Source organism: Pogonomyrmex barbatus, unplaced genomic scaffold, assembly GCF_055798465.1.
Source record: "Pogonomyrmex barbatus isolate J1 unplaced genomic scaffold, ASM5579846v1 scaffold1, whole genome shotgun sequence".
Classification (NCBI taxonomy): Eukaryota; Metazoa; Arthropoda; class Insecta; order Hymenoptera; family Formicidae; genus Pogonomyrmex; species Pogonomyrmex barbatus.
Window position 1 is genome coordinate 17,288,563 of NW_028297098.1, and position 19,443 is coordinate 17,308,005.

The window sequence follows — 19,443 nt, forward strand, 5'->3', positions numbered from 1 at the left end:
GTACCAAGAAATATTTTATTTAATTCTTTTTATCCTTTAATTATTAACAACATTATAATAAATAAACATTTAAAAATTTTGTGAATAAAAAATATTGATATTTAAATCAATTTTTTTTAGATTGGTTATTTAATTTCCATCCAACACAACAGTTTCACCGCAAATTAACTAAATCGCAAACTTCCGTGAAGAAGTTATGGCTAACAATTATCGCAATATAATTGAAATGACCTCCCAAAGTTTGCTATAAATGAGGAGAAAAAAGTTATTAATTTCGCTTCTATCATAATGTCATAAAATTGACATTCTTATAATTAAAACTCTTATCGTTAATCTTCTCCTGCTGATAATTTCGAGTTTACTGAAACTTAAAAGTCAAGAAGAGAAAGAAAAGAAAACATTATTTTCTGTTTGACTGAGTTATAAATCTTATTCTCTTCTCATTTACTTAACAATTTGGTAAACTACATTTTCTTCATTCCTTATAAATAATGTATAGCAAGAGATTATAAGAGTCGACTGTTTTTTTACCATTTCATTATCACACTACAGAAAAAGATTACCGACTAAAGCAAAAGATTAAAACAGTATTTAAAATTAACAAAATAAAAAAAATATTGAATACTCATTGTACATCAAATATAATTTGCGCACAGCATGCGTAATATCATTGAATATGCAAGAAATAAGAAATTTTACTCGCTTGAAAATTCGTATTATACCGACGCTACTTCGAGTTCAATGTTTCAAGTCACGCTTGAGATACATTTTTAGCGTAATCAGAAAAAGGAAAAAGAAGCAATTATTACCGTGAATGCTTTCTTTCGGGCGGCTTTTATAAGAGCTTCACGCTAGAAGAGAGAGAATGTGGCCTCAAGTCTCAGGAGGATAATGCATCAGCGACGGGTGCGACGCGGACGGCGCCAGAAGAAGCGCGCAAGCGAGACAGTAGAAACAGCCACTGAGGCCAGACCACGGCTAGTAGTCAGTCGGCGGTCGGAGTCCGCGCGTGACGGGTCGCGAGGTGATAAGCTTGCGCTGCTTGCTCATTCGGTCGACGGCGGCGCGACGTCACGATAGACTCCGCGCGCTCGCAAGACAGAAATACGTGCGTGCGTAACGCTTCGTGTGCAGTGAAAAGTGTTTTTTTTTTTTTTTTCGAATGTACGTCATGCGTGGACGTGCGTGTCTTCAGTGATCGAGCTCGGATTTTCGAGCGGGTGACGAGAATCCTCGCCCCGATACGGGAGTCCTCTCATCTGAATCGCCTCTCGTACGTACTATCCATATGGGAATCACGCGAAACGCGCATTCGTAATTCCTCAATTAAATGCGAGCACGCGTCGGAAGACACACGCACCGATAGCGGCGGTGGTGGTGGTGATCTGGACCGATGCATCTCGATGGCACACGCGACAAAAATATCCACGAAAGATCTCGGCATCTCGCCAAGCGGCCTCAAGAGCTACCGTCGATGTAGCTTTGATAAGATAATCCCGTGAGAGATAGTCATGGTGATATAATAGCGCGTCGATGAGCGCGGCGAAACTAAACGCATTCACGCGATATTATTTTCTCTATTACGGAAACGGGGGTTCGAAAAATCTGCGGAATGATAACGGCAGTTCTCCTGAATGTTGAATCGACGTTACGTGGCAAGGAACGTAATAAACGCGGTCCTCGACGTCCGCGTTCGTATTGAGGTTCCTTCTTACAAGAGGACGAATTTCACGCGAGCACGAGACGGCATAAAGGCGTCCCCGCGTCTAGCGTTTATGGAGCTCCGAGATTCCTCGGAAATTATACTGCGCCCGAATGCAGACCGCGGAGGGAGATATGGAATGAGCGCATGAATGCACGGCTATTCTTGAAGAACGTTCGCGGCAGGAGCTGTGCACCGTTTCCTAACAAAAAGAGTCACACGTCAGCTACTGAAAGGGAATACGTGCGCGTAGAAAGGAAACGTCAAGTATTCTAGGCACGCGTGTATGACAACGAAAACTCGTTCACCTGATCATTCCTTCATTCTTCGAAATTTTTCCAATTGCATAAGTCGTACGTTTCGAACGTGACGTAAGTCAAATCTCGAATCTTTCCCATCTAATAAAATACTTAACGTATTAATTTATTTATTAACATTTTTCTTGATATTAATAAGATATTGGGAATAAACTTAAGAATTCAGAAAAGATGACATTCCACACATGTGTCACGTTTCTATCGATGCTATGAAATTCACTACTCTGATTAACTAGCTACATGTCAATCGTGTTTATGACAAAAAGAATATGTAATCTTATAATTAACTTTCTAATTGAGTTGTTTAATAATATTAATTTTTCGTACTTTGCAAGCAACAATAATAATCCCGGCACTGCTTATGATAATTCTTGTTGTATTGCTTGTTTGTAAAAATTCTACATACAAATTAGTAATTATAAATTCCACTGCCTACATTTATAAAAGATCAATCATGAATAAATAAATTAACACAATTTACACGAGACAACAATCGAAATAACGTGCTATTTGATATGACGTCTTGTTACGAGATTTCTTTAAAATTATTATTATTTTTCTGTTGCTTACAAATTCGAGTAAAAACCAAAAAAAATATAATTACCGAACACACGAAAATACAACCACTAATCGAAACATGGAAATGTGAGAAAAACTGCTACTTTTAAAAATACGAAGTAAAATACAGAATTTCTTCAAAATAAAAATCTTTTATATTTTCTTACTGATTTATTAATCTTGCGAATTGTTAAAGTTTTCTCGGTTAAAAACGTGTGATATTAGACATAATTGGAAAAGATTTAACACGTAAGAATATCATATGTGTATAAAGAGCCATCATATGTCAAAAATAGACAATTGATCGAATTATTGCAGAGATTGATAAAATTCCGATGAAATTCAAAACCACGTAGACGAAATTCGTTTCTGCCAAGTAGCTCTTCGCGAACCCTTTCATGCATATTCATTTGCGGATAGAAAAAGAAGATGATAATACTCATAAATACAGAATTCTTTGCAATATGACGATTCTTATATGCAAAACTTACAAAACGAAAGGTTGGCAATTCTTATCCAACATGAATATGAAAGCTTTTATGATAATCATAGTTTTCTGATATTGTCTCTTGTTGAGCAAAAAGTTGATAAATGTAAATTTATGTCAGCAAATAACAATCTTTTTTATAATAAATTCCTACTCAATAACTCTTATGAATATTTTTTCTTTCCTTTCAAATTATTTTTGCATTCTATACAAGTTATGAAATTTATGAGACATTTCACTCTTTACTCTTCAGATAATTCCGCATCAGATAATTTCGCATAGAACGTTACGAAATATGAAGATTTTTATAAAACTTTGTGCTTTAAGAGTGTGAAATATTTTTGATAAAATAATATATAAAAAAAACTAAAATAATCGATATAAAGTCTTAGTGAAAAGTTTATATTTTTGACATTTTGTAGCGCGGAACGGCGCCGCAGTGCCGTTGAGTGTCGTGCGATTTTTACAATTCGCTCTGTTGACGCCGTGGCGCGAGTTAAACGACCGTTTTTATTTCCCGTAGAGAAAAAGTGATTCCACGCTAGAAAAGAGAGCGAGACTGAAAGGGCGCGAAACATAGGAAACTCTGAGGAATAATAGCACTGTTCACGTAAAACGTACGTACGTTTTTTTAATCTATAAAAAATTACGAATGACGTGAAACGCCTTGCCACAATTCGTTAAATCAGAGTATCCGTTGGCCTGTTTGCCATGAAGTATCGACTCGATTGTCACTTTTTATCATGTCACGACACGGCAGTAATTCAGCTGTTTCCATTATTCACAGAGTTTCCATTATTTGCGAATGTAATCCATATTATTCCTTAGAATCCTTTCGCTTGTGTGAAATATGTATGTGTTATTTACTTACCTAGAACATTACGAAGGAAATATTTATATATGCATATATAAATTTCTGTCGCCACTAGTTACATAACAGCTTATTATCTAGCACATCGTATTAATTCGCGAATTTCTCTAACAGATTATGCATAAATCTACGAATAAAAATGAATATATATTTATAAAAGATTTTCTAAAACGCTTTAGCAATTTTACATCAGTGTAAATCTAAAAATAGTGTATAATGTTAAATAACAAATTTTTATACGTAAAAATGCTTTTCTGAAATCGAATATTGCTAATCGCAAAAGATGTGCCTCACAGCGATAAGACAACGGCAATAGTATAACTTACGAAAAGAGAAGTTCTTATCGGTTTTCCAATTTTACCATCGCTTCAGTTCTTCAGGACGCAATTGTCACGAAAATCCACGACGGTCGTAGTGCGGTGGGCACGTATACATACGAACAGACGCATATAAAGCAGATGTAGGATTGTACAGGGTTACACACACACACACACACACACACACACACACGCGCGCGCGCGCGCGCAAAATTCTTAGTCCGTCTTGTATTATGTCTTCCTACTAACTTCTGTCAGCGACAGCATTCACTGCTTCTGTTATATTCACCATAGCGATACTATCTGGCGGGTGTCAAGTTGTATTTCACTTGTAAATTATTTTTCCCACGAGTCTATCTCTCGGCACCTCGTCCGTCCGTTCGTTCGTTCGTCCGTCCTATCTACCACCCTCTGCTCCCCCTAGCAAACGCACCTCTAAAATATTTATGTTCACAGATATCGGGGCTTCGAGTCCAAATCGCCAGGCCACCGCACGCGAGAGTGCCGCGGGTCGATTAATATCGAGCTACCTGATCAAATCGCATTCGGATCGGTTTGAAAAAAAAGAGAAGGAAAAAAAATCCGTCATTTTGGGACGCATGCCGGGGGCTCTTCACGCAGTCGCGTATTGCGAATCGGTTCGTGCTGAATTGCCACGAATTTCAGAGATCGCGTCGCCGTGGGAAATTAATCGAACGTGAGTGTGTGCAGCTCGAACGACGAAAGTGGCTGTTCTCCGGATGCCGAAATTTTCCCGAATCCGGTGAATACCGCATTGGAAGCGCCGAGTGTAGCCAAAAAGGAGTACCAAGTGGAAAGGCTCTGTGCGTGAGCGGACGAACCGGATAAACAGCGCGTACGCCCCACGTGGAAGCCCGGAAGAACGTTAAATGAATGTTGTTACGGCGAGTGTTGGCGATCGCGACGAGAAAATCGAGGAGACACGGCAGGATCGCCCGATTTAAATTCATAGATGTGCGAGCGGACGGGTCCACAATGGTGGCTCGGCTCCCGCAACAAGTTCTGCTACTACTCGTACTCGGTGAGTAAGAAACACCCGTGGGTATTCCAACAAATATGTCTTACAAAATAATCGCACTTTCCTTCAATAATATTGAATCCCAACGAGAAAATAAGGAAGGTTGATAATATATGTATGTTTTGTATGTTGAACAAACAAAACTTTGTGAAAAAGAATTATTTTCGTGCCATTTAAACTAAGAAATCAATTTTGAATATTCGTCAACAACATTTTATTATTGAAGATAATGTGACAGCTGGAAAAAACGATCTACATAAGATCTACGCTCTATCAAAAATATAAATTTAGTATAATAATGTTTCGAAAAACTGGAATAATTTACATTACCCGATCGTAATTTGTAAAAAGAAACACGTATTAATAATAATTTCTGAAATATTTATATTTTTTAATTTTATAATTTTTAATATTTTGCATTTGTTTTCTTTAATTATTTCAATTCAAAATTATGAAAAAGATATTAATATTTTAACATTCCATCAGTTGGTACACATATTTTACAAAAATTTATTGTTCTTCGAAATTCCATTTACGCCACGTACAGAATAAGAGGCTCGTATATCCTCTATATTTAGGCACCAACCGAGTTAACCGGCCATGTGTATACACGCGTGTAGGATAAACGCATATAGCGCCAGCTGATTTAACGCTTTCGTCGTTTTCTTTTTTTCTTGGCGACGCCCAGTACGAATTTGCGTCGTATCGAATTTCGGTGTTGCGGCATTTTGAAGGTTTGTCTGATTAAGGACACAAAGAAGATGCAATCGAATAAGAATTTTTATACTTCATATAAGTCTATTCATTTTTGTACACAAACAATATTTTCAACATTTACAATATTTTATTATATAAGAATTTTTTAAGATTAAAACGTTCAAATCATAATTATATGATTTGAAAAAAAGCTTTAAAATTGTATTAAATATAATTTCAATTTAATTCAGCGAGTAACTCGCAATGTTTAATGCAAAAAGTAATTTACATTTACAAAAAGTAAATTTTATAAATGTTTAAATAACTTTTACAAATTGCATTTAGATAAATGTAATATTAAAATAGTGATATATATATATATATACATATATATATATATATATATATATATGAGTTATTATCGGGATAAAAATTAGTCAAAATAAAAAGAAAAACTTTTACGTGAAATATGATGTGAATATTATTTAATCAAAACTATTTTTGCGTTTTTATCGAGTGATGTACAAAACGGACGGAGATTAGATGCACACATAAAATTCATATATTTTAAGACAATCTCCTGTTTCTATCGCATACTATCTATTGCCAGTTTGCTTTGTATGAAAACGCACCGTTGAATGACATCGTGCAATATGCCGAGCTTATCGAACATGAAATTTTTTGCTTGATCCAAGTCCAGATCCGGTATGGATTTAAGACGGTACGTTCGGCTAATCCGCCTTAAAGGCAGAATAGCGGGGCGAGAAGTGGAAGTTTAATTAAGCCAGATTACAGGGACCGAAATGAATAAAGTTTCATCAAAGAGGATCACGAAAGACACTTCGCTACGAGAAAGATTCGTTTCAACTGAAGTAAGATCGAACGTCACGGTGGCAGTGAATAATACAATAAATAAAACATTAGGCTACTCATATACATCGCACGTAATAATTGTAATTACGAATTTCTTTTCTTTAGAAAGAGAACATTAGATAATTTCTAATTTGCCTTGAAATAAAACAAAGATTCTTTCAAATTAAAACTGAATTTGTTCTATGCACGGTAAAACCAATTTAAAAGATTAAAAAAAAAAAAATAAATAAATGTAAATAAATCAATAAATAAAGATAAATAAATTGCATGAAAAATAAATTCTCCATGCTTTTAGTCAATAAAATACATATGTATGCTAAAGCAATTTAATTATATCACACAAGAGACATTTAAATATCGATGGCATTACTTTTTCGTAATTACATTCAATTTTCGCATGTATAAAACACAAAACTTCAGTGCACAAAATTTCAATGCACTGACATATATGTCAGTGACGTGACATATATGTCTATATATTAAAAAATTCTGTCCAATTTTGCGAATCGGTTCACATAGTCGTTCACGCATGTACGGCATTTTTTTCTCGCGGTCGATCGATAACATCGGGCAAACGCCGATGGAGAGTCCTTCTCGTTGATCACGTAGTGCGTACTACCAGTTGCATCGTTAATTCACAGAGATACGTTCGGCGAACATACCGCAATATCTCTGTACAGATAGCGATCGACTCTATCCAATTTACAGATTTTCTTGCCATTTAGCAAGTAAATCAAATCAGATAATATCGTTGCATATTATTCTAATTCATCTCAACAAACACTTTGTGATGCCAATTAAAAGGAATCGTTTGTGATATTGTAACAATAATTGATTTTAAGTACAAACGTGTCAAAACTGAAACGCACAAACTATACATATTATTTACAAACATGTATATAATTCACTTAATGACGCATATTGCAACGTAATCATATAAAATTAGAAGCGAAATTTATAATAAAGTTTATCTATTTAGTAACTTTATTTAGTAACTTTATTACTATTTCGATAAATACTGCAAATATTATTAATCAAAATTAGATTCTCTATACAAAAGAAAATCCTGCAAATTATTTCTTGAAATGTTTCTCTTAACAATATATATTATATAAATAGAAATTCTATAATAGAAACTAGAATTTAGAAAATTAGTGAAAAATAATAAAAAAAATTTGTATTAAAAAGAAACGAGGTAAATCACATTTGATCCAATATCCTTTCTATACAAACAGATTTACGTTCAGGAAACATTAATGAGCTCTTTGTTGATCATGTGTATCATTGTCACGTGATACCAGTTGCATTACTGATTCGTGGCTAACACTCAATTGCGGTTTACTACGCCACTTCTGCAATTTGAATGAAACGATTAACATTGCGCGCATCTGCTATGATAATTAAACGTTATTTAATATACATTTCACAATTTAACATCGTACGAATAAAACGCTGTTTCCATAAAAAAATTAACATTTTTCTAGTTGAAGTAGTTCTGATAGCCATAAAACATAGATCACCAACGATATGCTTACATTCGATTGTCCATTAACGTGATTGGCGTGCATTGCAGCATCGCATTGCAGATTGCACTTTACTCTACTGTGCATTGCGTATTGCCAGTAGCAATGTTACAACGAGATTCTCATCAAGCCATGTAACGTTTGTTGATCACACTCAATTTCGAGAAATTTTCGATATATCGCAGCCTTATACTGTCAAGGACATATTAGTATCTAGTTAATTACATACATGAACGTATGTTTGATAATTGAATAATTGAATCTTTCTCCAATTTGATCAATGTACAAATATCATGATTATACATGAATGCCAAAGGCCATATGCTATTAGGATATAATATCGTTACATAAATAATTGCATTTCGTGTTAACAGATATTGAAAAATACATATAAAACATAGAAAAATATATATGACATATGAGTGATTGTAAAAATGTTACAACTGTATGTAAAGAATTTACGAGATTAAATTCTCGGCAAAGTCAATTTTTAAAGCATCAGAATTTCTGATTCTGTGACACGTTCATTGTAAATATTAACAATTACTATCCTTTCTCCTGGCTCCGTGTAAACACATTACACACGGTTTTGTTTTATTCTACTCTTTCCATTTGGAAAAGAAAGTACAATATGAAGTCTCGCAGGTTGAAAATAAAACTGAGTCCTCGCTTCGTAAAGGGAAAAGCATTCAATTTACATTCACAAACAAGGGATGCTTGATACATCTATCATCGTATTCAATTTTTCTTTTCTCTCTCATGTTCTTTTCTCGAAAACAAGCGTAACTATGCAAAGTTGATTTTGCATATGTATTTCTTTAGTTGACAAATCAATAAGAAGTTTCTCTTTATATATTCATCTTTCAACTTATGAAAAATCCCCGTGATAAAAGTTCTAAAAACAATATATTTCAAGTATAAGATCATCAATTTCAATTTAAAATAAATATCTTAGCTTGGTTAATTTCTAGTTAGTTTCCAATTGGTTAATCAATATAGTTTCAATTTTCATGATTGAATAATTATATAATTATTCATGATTAAATTGAATAATTGGTAAATTATCAACAAGTTTGTATTGTAAATACAAAATTATCAAAAATTTTATTGCAGAGGCAAAATATAGAAATAAAATTTCCAAAAATTTTTCAGTTGCAATAAAATTCTATGATATTCTTAGATTTTCAAGGAAAATTATTAGTAATATTAATTAATAATGCAATATTTTTATCAAAACATTGAATAGGAATTGAATTTTCTAATGATTTTGGATAAAAATGAATAGGACAAAATTTTTTCAATTACATGTCACATTTAATTTTAAAATTGCTACAAAATATTATGCAATTAATAAACGTTTAAAATCATATACTACATTTACAAGAATATAATTTAAAATTTACAGTCGAGAAATATTATATTGACGAAAGAATTGCAAGCTAATTAAAAGAAGATACCCAGAAATTTCATTTCTCAGTAAATAATCGGATTAAAAGAAATATAGCTAAATGTAATAATTTTACTCTTATTAAAGGCAAACGGATCTATAAAATAACAGGAAAACCAATATTAATTAAAAGTTAAGTCGCGTAACAAACCAGAATTCCCAACAATGAAAAGTACTCTTCCTTAAATTCATTTGTCTGCAAAAATAAAATTTCTTAGGGAATAATAAAATTATAGTGTCATGAACTATCATATGAGTTTCTCACATCTTTATTTCTAAAACTTCTTAAACATTATATTTTCTTACTTTGAACTTTATAATATCACCCACAATATATTGTTTACTCAACATTAGCCATATAATTATTAAAAATTATATAATAATCTTAAACATTTATGTTTAAAATTGTTATGATTTTTAATAATTTATCTACTTATATAAGACAAAGTATCTTCTTTGAGAAATAAATTATTTTAATACTTGAAATTAAAGATCATACTAAGAAACTTTGCAAATTAAACATTTCTTGTGACATTCTATGTGTGATGCATTCTCATCAAGAAAATTAATATTTTTGTATTAAAAGAAGGACAACGGATATTATAAAACCATAATAATTTTTTAACGTAGATATCAAAATGGTTATTGTATTTATAATATTCTACAAATTCAACGTTGTTGTATTTCAGTTATTAATCCTGAAATAAATTCAACAAAGAAATTTGATGGCATTTTGATGACATGTTGTAAAGAATTTATTTTATACATGAAATTTAATGTATTTATTATGGTGACTACACAGTTATGATAAACAAAAATTGTAAAATATGTATATATATATATATATGTGTATATATGTATATATATCTTGAAAAATAAACCATATCGCGACGAGAAGAAACTAAATTATTACAAAATAATTTTCTGGCAAATACAATTACTATCTCGACATTATGCAACCAATTAATTTAAAGTGATATATAGCCTTATTTGCGTGCGTCCTACATTTTCTAATTAATCATATTGATCAAAATTGTTATTGTTTAATGATTGATTAATGTTGATTAATTTATATCACAAACAATTTTGATTAATTTTATTTTTTGATTAATTTTATCTGATTAATTTTATTAATATCCATTGGTCATTTGTAAAACTAATACCGTGTATTGTACGAATAAATATTTTGTACCAATTTATCAAAAATTAAAATATTCCTGTAAAGGAAAAATATAAATATCTCTATCATGGAAAGAAACGTTTTGTCTATTCATATTTTTATGAAATTCTTAATTAACCACAACGAGCTGTCGACAATATTCGACAATGTGCTTTCATGACATTATAACAGATGACTAAAGTTTCTAGCGGATATCTCTATATGTGCGTGACAAGAATCGAGTGCGAGTTATAGGACAAGTAATCCGATAGAACATCGACCGTGTTTGCATGATTGTAGATGCCACATAAATATATATCCATTCGATATGAATCCCATTCAAATGCACCGCTACATTCGCAAGAGATTCCAGCATGCACTATCAGATCAATTTGTAAATTTCGAAAAGACGTTTCGTGCTTTGCATTGCGGACTAGAGATTTGTGGCAAAGCAGACGTGTAACTAATCGGGATCGATTCGTTAGAAAAGAAGAATCAGTGCTGGAGCATTGAAGCAACAGTATAAAAGATTTCAGGCGGAAACTGATTCTAAAGTTTTATTAAGGAGATAATATTACATTTTAATCAGTCAAGTTTCAAAAGGTGTTAAAATATTATCATTTCTTAATGAATTAATAAAGCTATTGAGTTTATGTGGTTCAAAACTGTTGGAAAGTTTAAAACCTCCCCTATATATTCGCGCGTGCATATAGTAATTCACCATTGGAATAATCGAGAGTGAAGAATATTTCTGGGACACGCGATTCAACAATTTCCATCTTTTGGATATATCACGATTCCCTCCAAGGAAACCGGTCTTTTCTGCAACGTCGGCGGCAGATAAAATCCGTACGATTAATAGGCATTCGCCGTCTTTTTGTTCCGCGTGCGGGTTATCATTCCTGCGCGTGAATTGTTCCGCCCCAGCTCGATGGTCCGAATTCTGGCACAGATCGTCGGTGATATATAAGTTATTCGTGATTGCTCGTGGCCCGGAATGTCTCGTGATAGCACTCGTTTCGCCCGCTGCATGAATAGCGGAATCATAACCGACAATGACCGTGACGAAGAAAACTAGTAACTTTGTACGGAAAAATAGACGTAATAGCAGGGAGATAGGAGAACATTTTTACATTACAAGATAGACGGCAAATAAAAGGATGATTTCTAGGAAGAGATTTATAATCATGTCGATGACCGTATGTGTTCATGTGCGAATATAAATTAAGATAATTAAGGCACGAATGTCGACAGTGACGGAGCAATGTGTTCATTAGCAAAACTCTGTTTGCAGAGAAAAAAGAGACAGGTCAGTTTTAATATGATTTTAAAATAAAATTAAAAGAGAATGTGTTATAAAATCTTAAAAAGCAATTTTTACTTAAAAAATTATTTGTAATGTACAAAAGGTATTAAGAGTAAAAACATGAACTCGTTAGAGCAATTAAGAGTTTATGAAAAGAAACAAGAATAAAAGAAAGAAAATACTACTGAAACAGCATTAATAAAAACTTTTTTATATGTGAAATAAATAATTTAAATGAAAAGCATATATCGCTTCAAACATATATTTTACATAATCTTTAATAAAACATGGACTTCATATAACCTTAATTAAAATAATAAATGTAATAATATAAAATAAAATATAAATATTTATAAATATTTTAAATCTAAATTTTACAGAACGGGCCTACAATTTTACTACAAATTTAATATTTTACGGCAGAATAGAATACATAGAACGAATATGAAATAATTCACTACATAAAAAAAATAGTCATAATATTTTAATAATATTTTATATAAAATCTTTCATCTTTTGTTTCATATTATATGTTTTTATTAATGCTGGAGCAAATTAAAAATTATTTTTTATTAATATATTAACTTAATATATTATCAACATTTTAAATCTTATTTCAATGTTTAATTTTTGAAAAAATGGGAAGTGAAAAAATCCAAAAGTATAGTAAAATAATAAAAGTCTAGAAACATGAATAGATATTAAAATGCGCAAAAATGACGTAGTAATTAATAATAGTTTTAAGCTTTAAACTTAATTGGAAACAACTTAATAATTGAAACATAATATTGCAGTTTTTGTTACTAATTTTTTCATAAAAATTTAATAATTTGCGAGTCAATTATTTTGCAAATATTGTATTCATATTTTCATATATTCATATCATTAAGAAGAAATGATACACACGCACGTGCAATCCATAAAACAATATGTGCACATGTGTTGTCCAAATAAATAATCGTAGCAGGTGTGTGAATTTTTGGAAGTAAATGAAGGAGTATAAAAGCTTGTAAAAGGACTACATAAACGCAACTTCAACAAAATTTAAGCAAATTAATGGCGAAAAGTAATTTTAAGAAAACATCTAAAGTTATGAATGCTTTAATGTTGCAAAAATAATAAGATTTCTCAAAACTTTTGCGCTAAGTTTATAATTTAAAAGTAATTGTGCTTTTCTGCAAAAAAAAGAAAAGAGAAATTTGAAGCAGAATAAAAATACAAATAAATAATTAATCTTACAAATAAATACATGAATATCAAAACATCAGAACATTAATTTAGTCATTAAAATTAAATACTTATATATTAAAGCATTAGTACTTTTTTTACTATGTATTTTTTTCTACATTTACACATTATACTCGATAGATTTCTTCCATAGCAATAAAATATTTTGTACCAAAAAATTTGATTAATGGAATCAAAAAGAAATAAAATAAAATATTTGCATCACATATTATTCCATACATTCACAATTATCGGAATGAACATACATGTTACATCAATGGATGGAAAATTATGTAAAGCATGTATTTTTATAGGTTTTTCATTTGTGAAAAAGTTTCTATTTTCCATTATTCCATTATTAATGTAAAGTTACATCAAACGTATCTGCTTTGTGGTATACGTATTTATATATTTATCTATGACGTATAAATTAAAAATGAAGCAATTAAAAATAATTATGCAACGTAAAATAAATGATTTTTAAATGATATAATACTTAATTATTTGATGGAAAATAAATAGAATTTAGATAAATATATTAAATGTTAACAAATATATTTATAGTTTCTTTTCGTAATAAATAATATTGTTACGTTCACGGCGATCACTTTTTCCGCACTCTTTCGCGTTACCGCGTACACGCGCAATCCGAAGGAAGCCGCGCTTGGAATAAACAACTTTCCTTTACAAAACACGAAGGGTTTATTAAAATCAGAAATTCGGACGGACACACGTCCGTATGTCACAAGTCACCACGCAGAATATCAACGTAAGCAAACACTCCGTTATTCCGGAGAGTGCTTCGTTTTTTTTTTTCATACGGCAGCTCGACTTCACTCGGCCGCTGAAGCTCGCGCGGGCATAACAATATATTCGTTAACAATACATTTGATATAATATTATCAATATCCATAAAACATATAAATTATAATTTTTAATAAGAAAATTTATGTTTTTGTAATGTTTTAACTGTTATGTTAGCAATATGCACTGTTATAATAACAGAAGTGAATTAATAATGATTCACGAAATGAAAGGAGACTGTCATAAAAGATGTGAAATCATGTGAAAGTGTTGATTGCCAAGTAAATCATTTAATTGGCGCTTTTATATATATTTGATACGATACACTTTTCTACATGCCAAGTTAAATTAATATTCAAGCAGTATCAACGTTATCAACAAAAATTGAAATATCGATGAGTACGGATAAAATATCATATTAAATTCGTCGAAAGCATGTCCAATATTACAAAATGTTTGCTTAGTACATATGTACTTAGTACATATATACGCAGTGTCTTTTAGCATGTACATAAGTTTTTGTTATATAAAGTAAATAATATTTATATATCAATTTAGGCCGTGAATATTTAAACTTTAATTTTATATATATTTTAATTTTTATTTTATTGACTTTTTATTTAAAAAATAGAAAATAAAAAAATGTATCTTTTGAAATCTTCAATACGTGACAAAATTGCATAAATTTCTTTGTAATTATTAGAAAGCAGATAAACACACTTTTTTTACAAAAAAAATTGTTAGCTACATCAAATAATTAATATAGGAAGAATATAATGGTGCAAAAGGTGGAAAATACGGCGCGGTAGTGTCATTTCCGGCGGCGCTACAACTCGCTTCCCGCCGGAAACTTCCGGTCACAATGCTGAATTCGAAAATGCTCTGCGGTAACTTCTGTTCTCGCTTTATTGTTATTACACACGAGCGCGCATCCAACAAGGCGTATGCCACCAAACTATGTGTATGTATATATATATATATATATATATATATGTAGTTACGAAAAGGTATAGTTTCTTCCTCGAAAGAAGTACTGTGTAAAAAGTTTCAAGTGTGTTTCAAGTTTATACGATTCGTTACACAGTAGTGCATGTTACAAATGGAACAATACTACATGGAACAGTCCATATAGTATTGTTCCATGTATAATTGTATTTAAAATATATGTGAAGTAAAATATATATGAAAATATATGAACTCTATATTTTTATTTATATCTGTTAAAAAATAAAATAAAATACAGAAAAAAATAATTAAAAATTTGCGAATAGAATTCAATTGCTTTCCTAAAAATCAATTACAAAATTAAATTTCTATAAAAATTCTCCCAGTTTATAAATATAAAATATTATTTATTTTTTTAAATATTTTTTAAATATTTTTTGTTATTTTTATTTCTTCTTCTTCGCTGTCATGCTCAAAATATAATAATTAAAGCACAAATCACCATTCGAAAAAGACGTAATGAGTTTTTTTTTATTAGCAACAGTTCTTAATTAGCATTTCAAATTCGGGAGAAGTTGTGATTACATTTTCCTTCATTCTGTAACAAGTTTTTTAGTGTAAAAGTGCAAACAAACAGCCATGCTCTCATAGGGGAATCTCTCGTTCGCAACTATGCAGTAATCTCAGCAATGTTTGTCGTGCCGCTGCTAGAAATTACTCGACCACCTTTGTTGTGGTTCTCTTTGCGATATAAGCTTTCTCTTCTGCAAACGCCTTGTCAGAAGATGAAGAGAAAGCTAGAGAGAAAAAGAGAGAGGAGGAGAGAAATCAAGGATAGATGAAGACAATAGCTACTGTATATACGTTTATTATTGTAAAATAATTTTTCGCTGACAAAATAGTTCTATCTATTCATGCAACTACAGTGCTTTTTCAGAGTAACTTTTAGTAGCAGACTCAGAAAAAAATCGAATTTACAAGTAGACAATATCAGAAAACAATAGTTATAACGGAAATAAACGACACGGTATGATACGATGCAACGCAGCGAACGAGAGCTGGCTGATCGTAGTTTATTTCGATCTACGAGGCGAAGTGCGGACGGTGGCCATCGAAGAGATGAGTTTCTGACTGAATTTCACGTAATCGAATCTGTCGCGTACAGTAAATATACCTTCATCCAACAATAAATAGATTTGCATAGACAAGTAAAGATACACATACATGTCAAAAAATACATGTCAAAAATACATGTCAAAAAAATATCACATGTAACGCACATTTAATTTTTTTTTCATGCAGTCCTTTTTAAGATTTTAAAATAATCATGCTATATAAATTACAAATTACAAACAATTATGACTTCTTGATATAACTTTTATAGATAGAATTATCTGAAGAAAAATTCGATAAATTTAACAAATAAATGATGAGAAAATTACCATATTTTGATTGTAAGTATATTAGAATAAATAAAAAATATTGAATTTAATTAAACTTAATATTTCATATTAATTAATTAAAAATTAATCATTAACGCAATTAATGAAACAATTTCGTAAAAATAAAATAAAATGGTAAAACTGTACAATAATCGAAGATAATAATTTTGTAACAATTATTGTCACGACTTAACAATTATATATTACTACACATAAATAAGATTAATGTTAATGATGTTTATGTTTGCCAAAAATTTTCTCAGCATTGTTGCTTATAGCTCTTGCGCTATTGATGGAATAGTAATAGTTCTACGACCTAGTCGACACGAGGAGACGTGAGATATTAATATCTCTTACTCGACCCTCTTTTAATCCTATCCTTCTTTATGTACTCCTTTTCTACATATAGCTCAATGTTGTGTAATCGATCTAATTAATTTCTAACTACTATGGTGACATTGAAAGAATTGTTATTAAAAAATCTAACATAAATTACGCTTTATTATTAAAATTAGATAATTTTACACAATTATATTTTAAAATTTGTAGTATTTATAATTATTTCATTAAGATTTTAATTAATTGCTATTATTCATACAAATTGGTATTTATTATTTTTCATCTCATTCAAATTTGTACGGTCTGATTATACCGAAAACAATGAAATCGGCATCAACAAAATTTTAATTATAACAGAGAGAGAGAGAGAGAGAGAGAGAGAGAGAGAGAGAGAAAGAGAGAGAGAGAGAGAGGATTAAATTCTAAATGTTTTAATTCTTGCTATAATTAAAACTGCTTATCGATAAAGTTTGTTTAGTTCTGTTGCTTAATATAACGATTTTTCCCTGAGAAATCTGCCTTTATAAGTTTCCTATTCCTCCACGCAGAATTTAATTATGTTTAAAATAATACAACGTGCAACTTACAGATGCGTGCGCGTGCTCACTGCGTTCATATTTCAATCTTGATGGCGCGCCGACGAAACCATGCCGAAGGTTGGCGTATTCATTTTGTTAATAAACCACGACACACGCGCTTGCTCGCATAGATGTGTGTGTGTGTGTGTGTGTGTGTGTGTGTGTGTGTGTGTGTGTGTGTGTGTGTTGTGTGTACGGGATTGACCTAATTCTCATTAAGTTCCTGGCAGTCGTCACGACGCCCGTTGCTTATCTATACGCTCATTGTACATTTTTCATATAGTATATTGCTTACGGAAAAGAAAAAAAAAAGAAAGTCCATCAGTTCAGAGAGCCACTCTGCTTTGTTCGAAATATCTGCAACCATTCAAGGGACAATACTTTATTCCTATTCTTATGAAACAGCAAAACATACGTACACTCGACAAACGGTCAACATATTACTAAATTGCGCATCTCGACACGAATTTTGCTGCCTTGCTGATACCAGTTTTATTGTTACCGCATATAGCCGATGGAACAAAATTGAACGAGCAGATAAAAAAACAATAATAGAAATTGATCCTTCATGAATAAGTGCGTTTATTCATAGCTTTTAGATTGTAGAAATATCTTTTATGCTATTTTTACTGTTTTTCATAACTGGTAAACCAGATAAAATAATATTGTTGTTAAAATAATGATAAAACCGACTTGTATGCACGTGATAAATACTATGTTTGTTTATAAATGTTCTTATTACAATGTGTTTGCCATTTCATTGTTTTTCTAACAAAAATCATATCGCAGATTTAAAAAAAAATTCATCAGCTGTAAAATAATTCTTTTCCAAATAAGTTCCATGATATATTCAATAGTGAATTTTACAGCACATAAAGTGTTGATAAATAGCTAAAAAGATTCAACAAATAATTAATCACATTGATTCTAATTGAAATATAATTGCGTTAAACGAACGATACCATTAATTTGAGTTGAAACAAATGTTACATGACTATTTAATGGATCATTCATATATAGCTACAAAATCGTATAACTGTCAATTATACCAGATTTTCCTGATAGTGTGCTGATACATAAATAATATTAATTAGAGCACTCATATCCTCTTAATTTGACGCGGTCGCTTCTATCACGATATTATGAATTTACGCTCGAAGCAACCCTAATTACATTATGTCATTAGCACAGAAAACAAAAGTTTATTATTAACAATGGAAACAAGCAAAGGCGGACAATGTAAATAAATTTGCCACGTACAATCATTGCTCATATCCATGATTATTAATAAATCGCTATGGTGTACATATTGCGAAAACACGGTTTAATTTCATTATACGCTATGGCGTGCTATATGTTTACTTTAAACTCACGTTGCATCTCGGATATGCAATACCCGTGTGTAATCACGTAACTCAAATTGGTCCCGTATTCCACACCTGTACGTATGTATTAAAACATTCCAAAATCAGAAGTTCTATTTCAAATGATTACATACACACACACACACACACACACACACACACACACACACACACGCACGCACGCACGCACGCACGCACGCACGCACGCACGCACGCACGCACGCACGCACGCACGCACGCACGCACGCACGCACGCACGCACGCACGCACGCACGCACGCACGCACGCACGCACGCACGCACGCACGCACGCACGCACGCACGCACGCACGCACGCACGCACGCACGCACGCACGCACGCACGCACGCACGCACGCACGCACGCACGCACGCACGCACGCACGCACGCACCAGAATATTCTATATGTTTATTATTCTCTTGCTTTCCAA

General features: G+C 31.8%; 1 protein-coding gene across 8 annotated transcripts in view; it reads left to right on the forward strand.

The window, feature by feature from the left end:
- The first annotated feature begins 971 nt into the window (after positions 1-971).
- Neto (Neuropilin and tolloid-like) overlaps positions 972-19,443 on the forward strand; it is a 110,695-nt gene continuing 92,223 nt past the window's right edge. The window contains exons 1-2 of one of the 8 annotated variants that reach the window (XM_089085181.1): positions 972-1,273; positions 4,709-5,294. In XM_089085181.1, coding sequence (XP_088941307.1) covers positions 5,226-5,294 — 69 coding nt within the window. In that variant the 5' untranslated portion in view covers positions 972-1,273; positions 4,709-5,225. The other 7 variants (XM_011647082.3, XM_011647083.3, XM_089085180.1 and 4 more) reach the window with 7 other exon arrangements.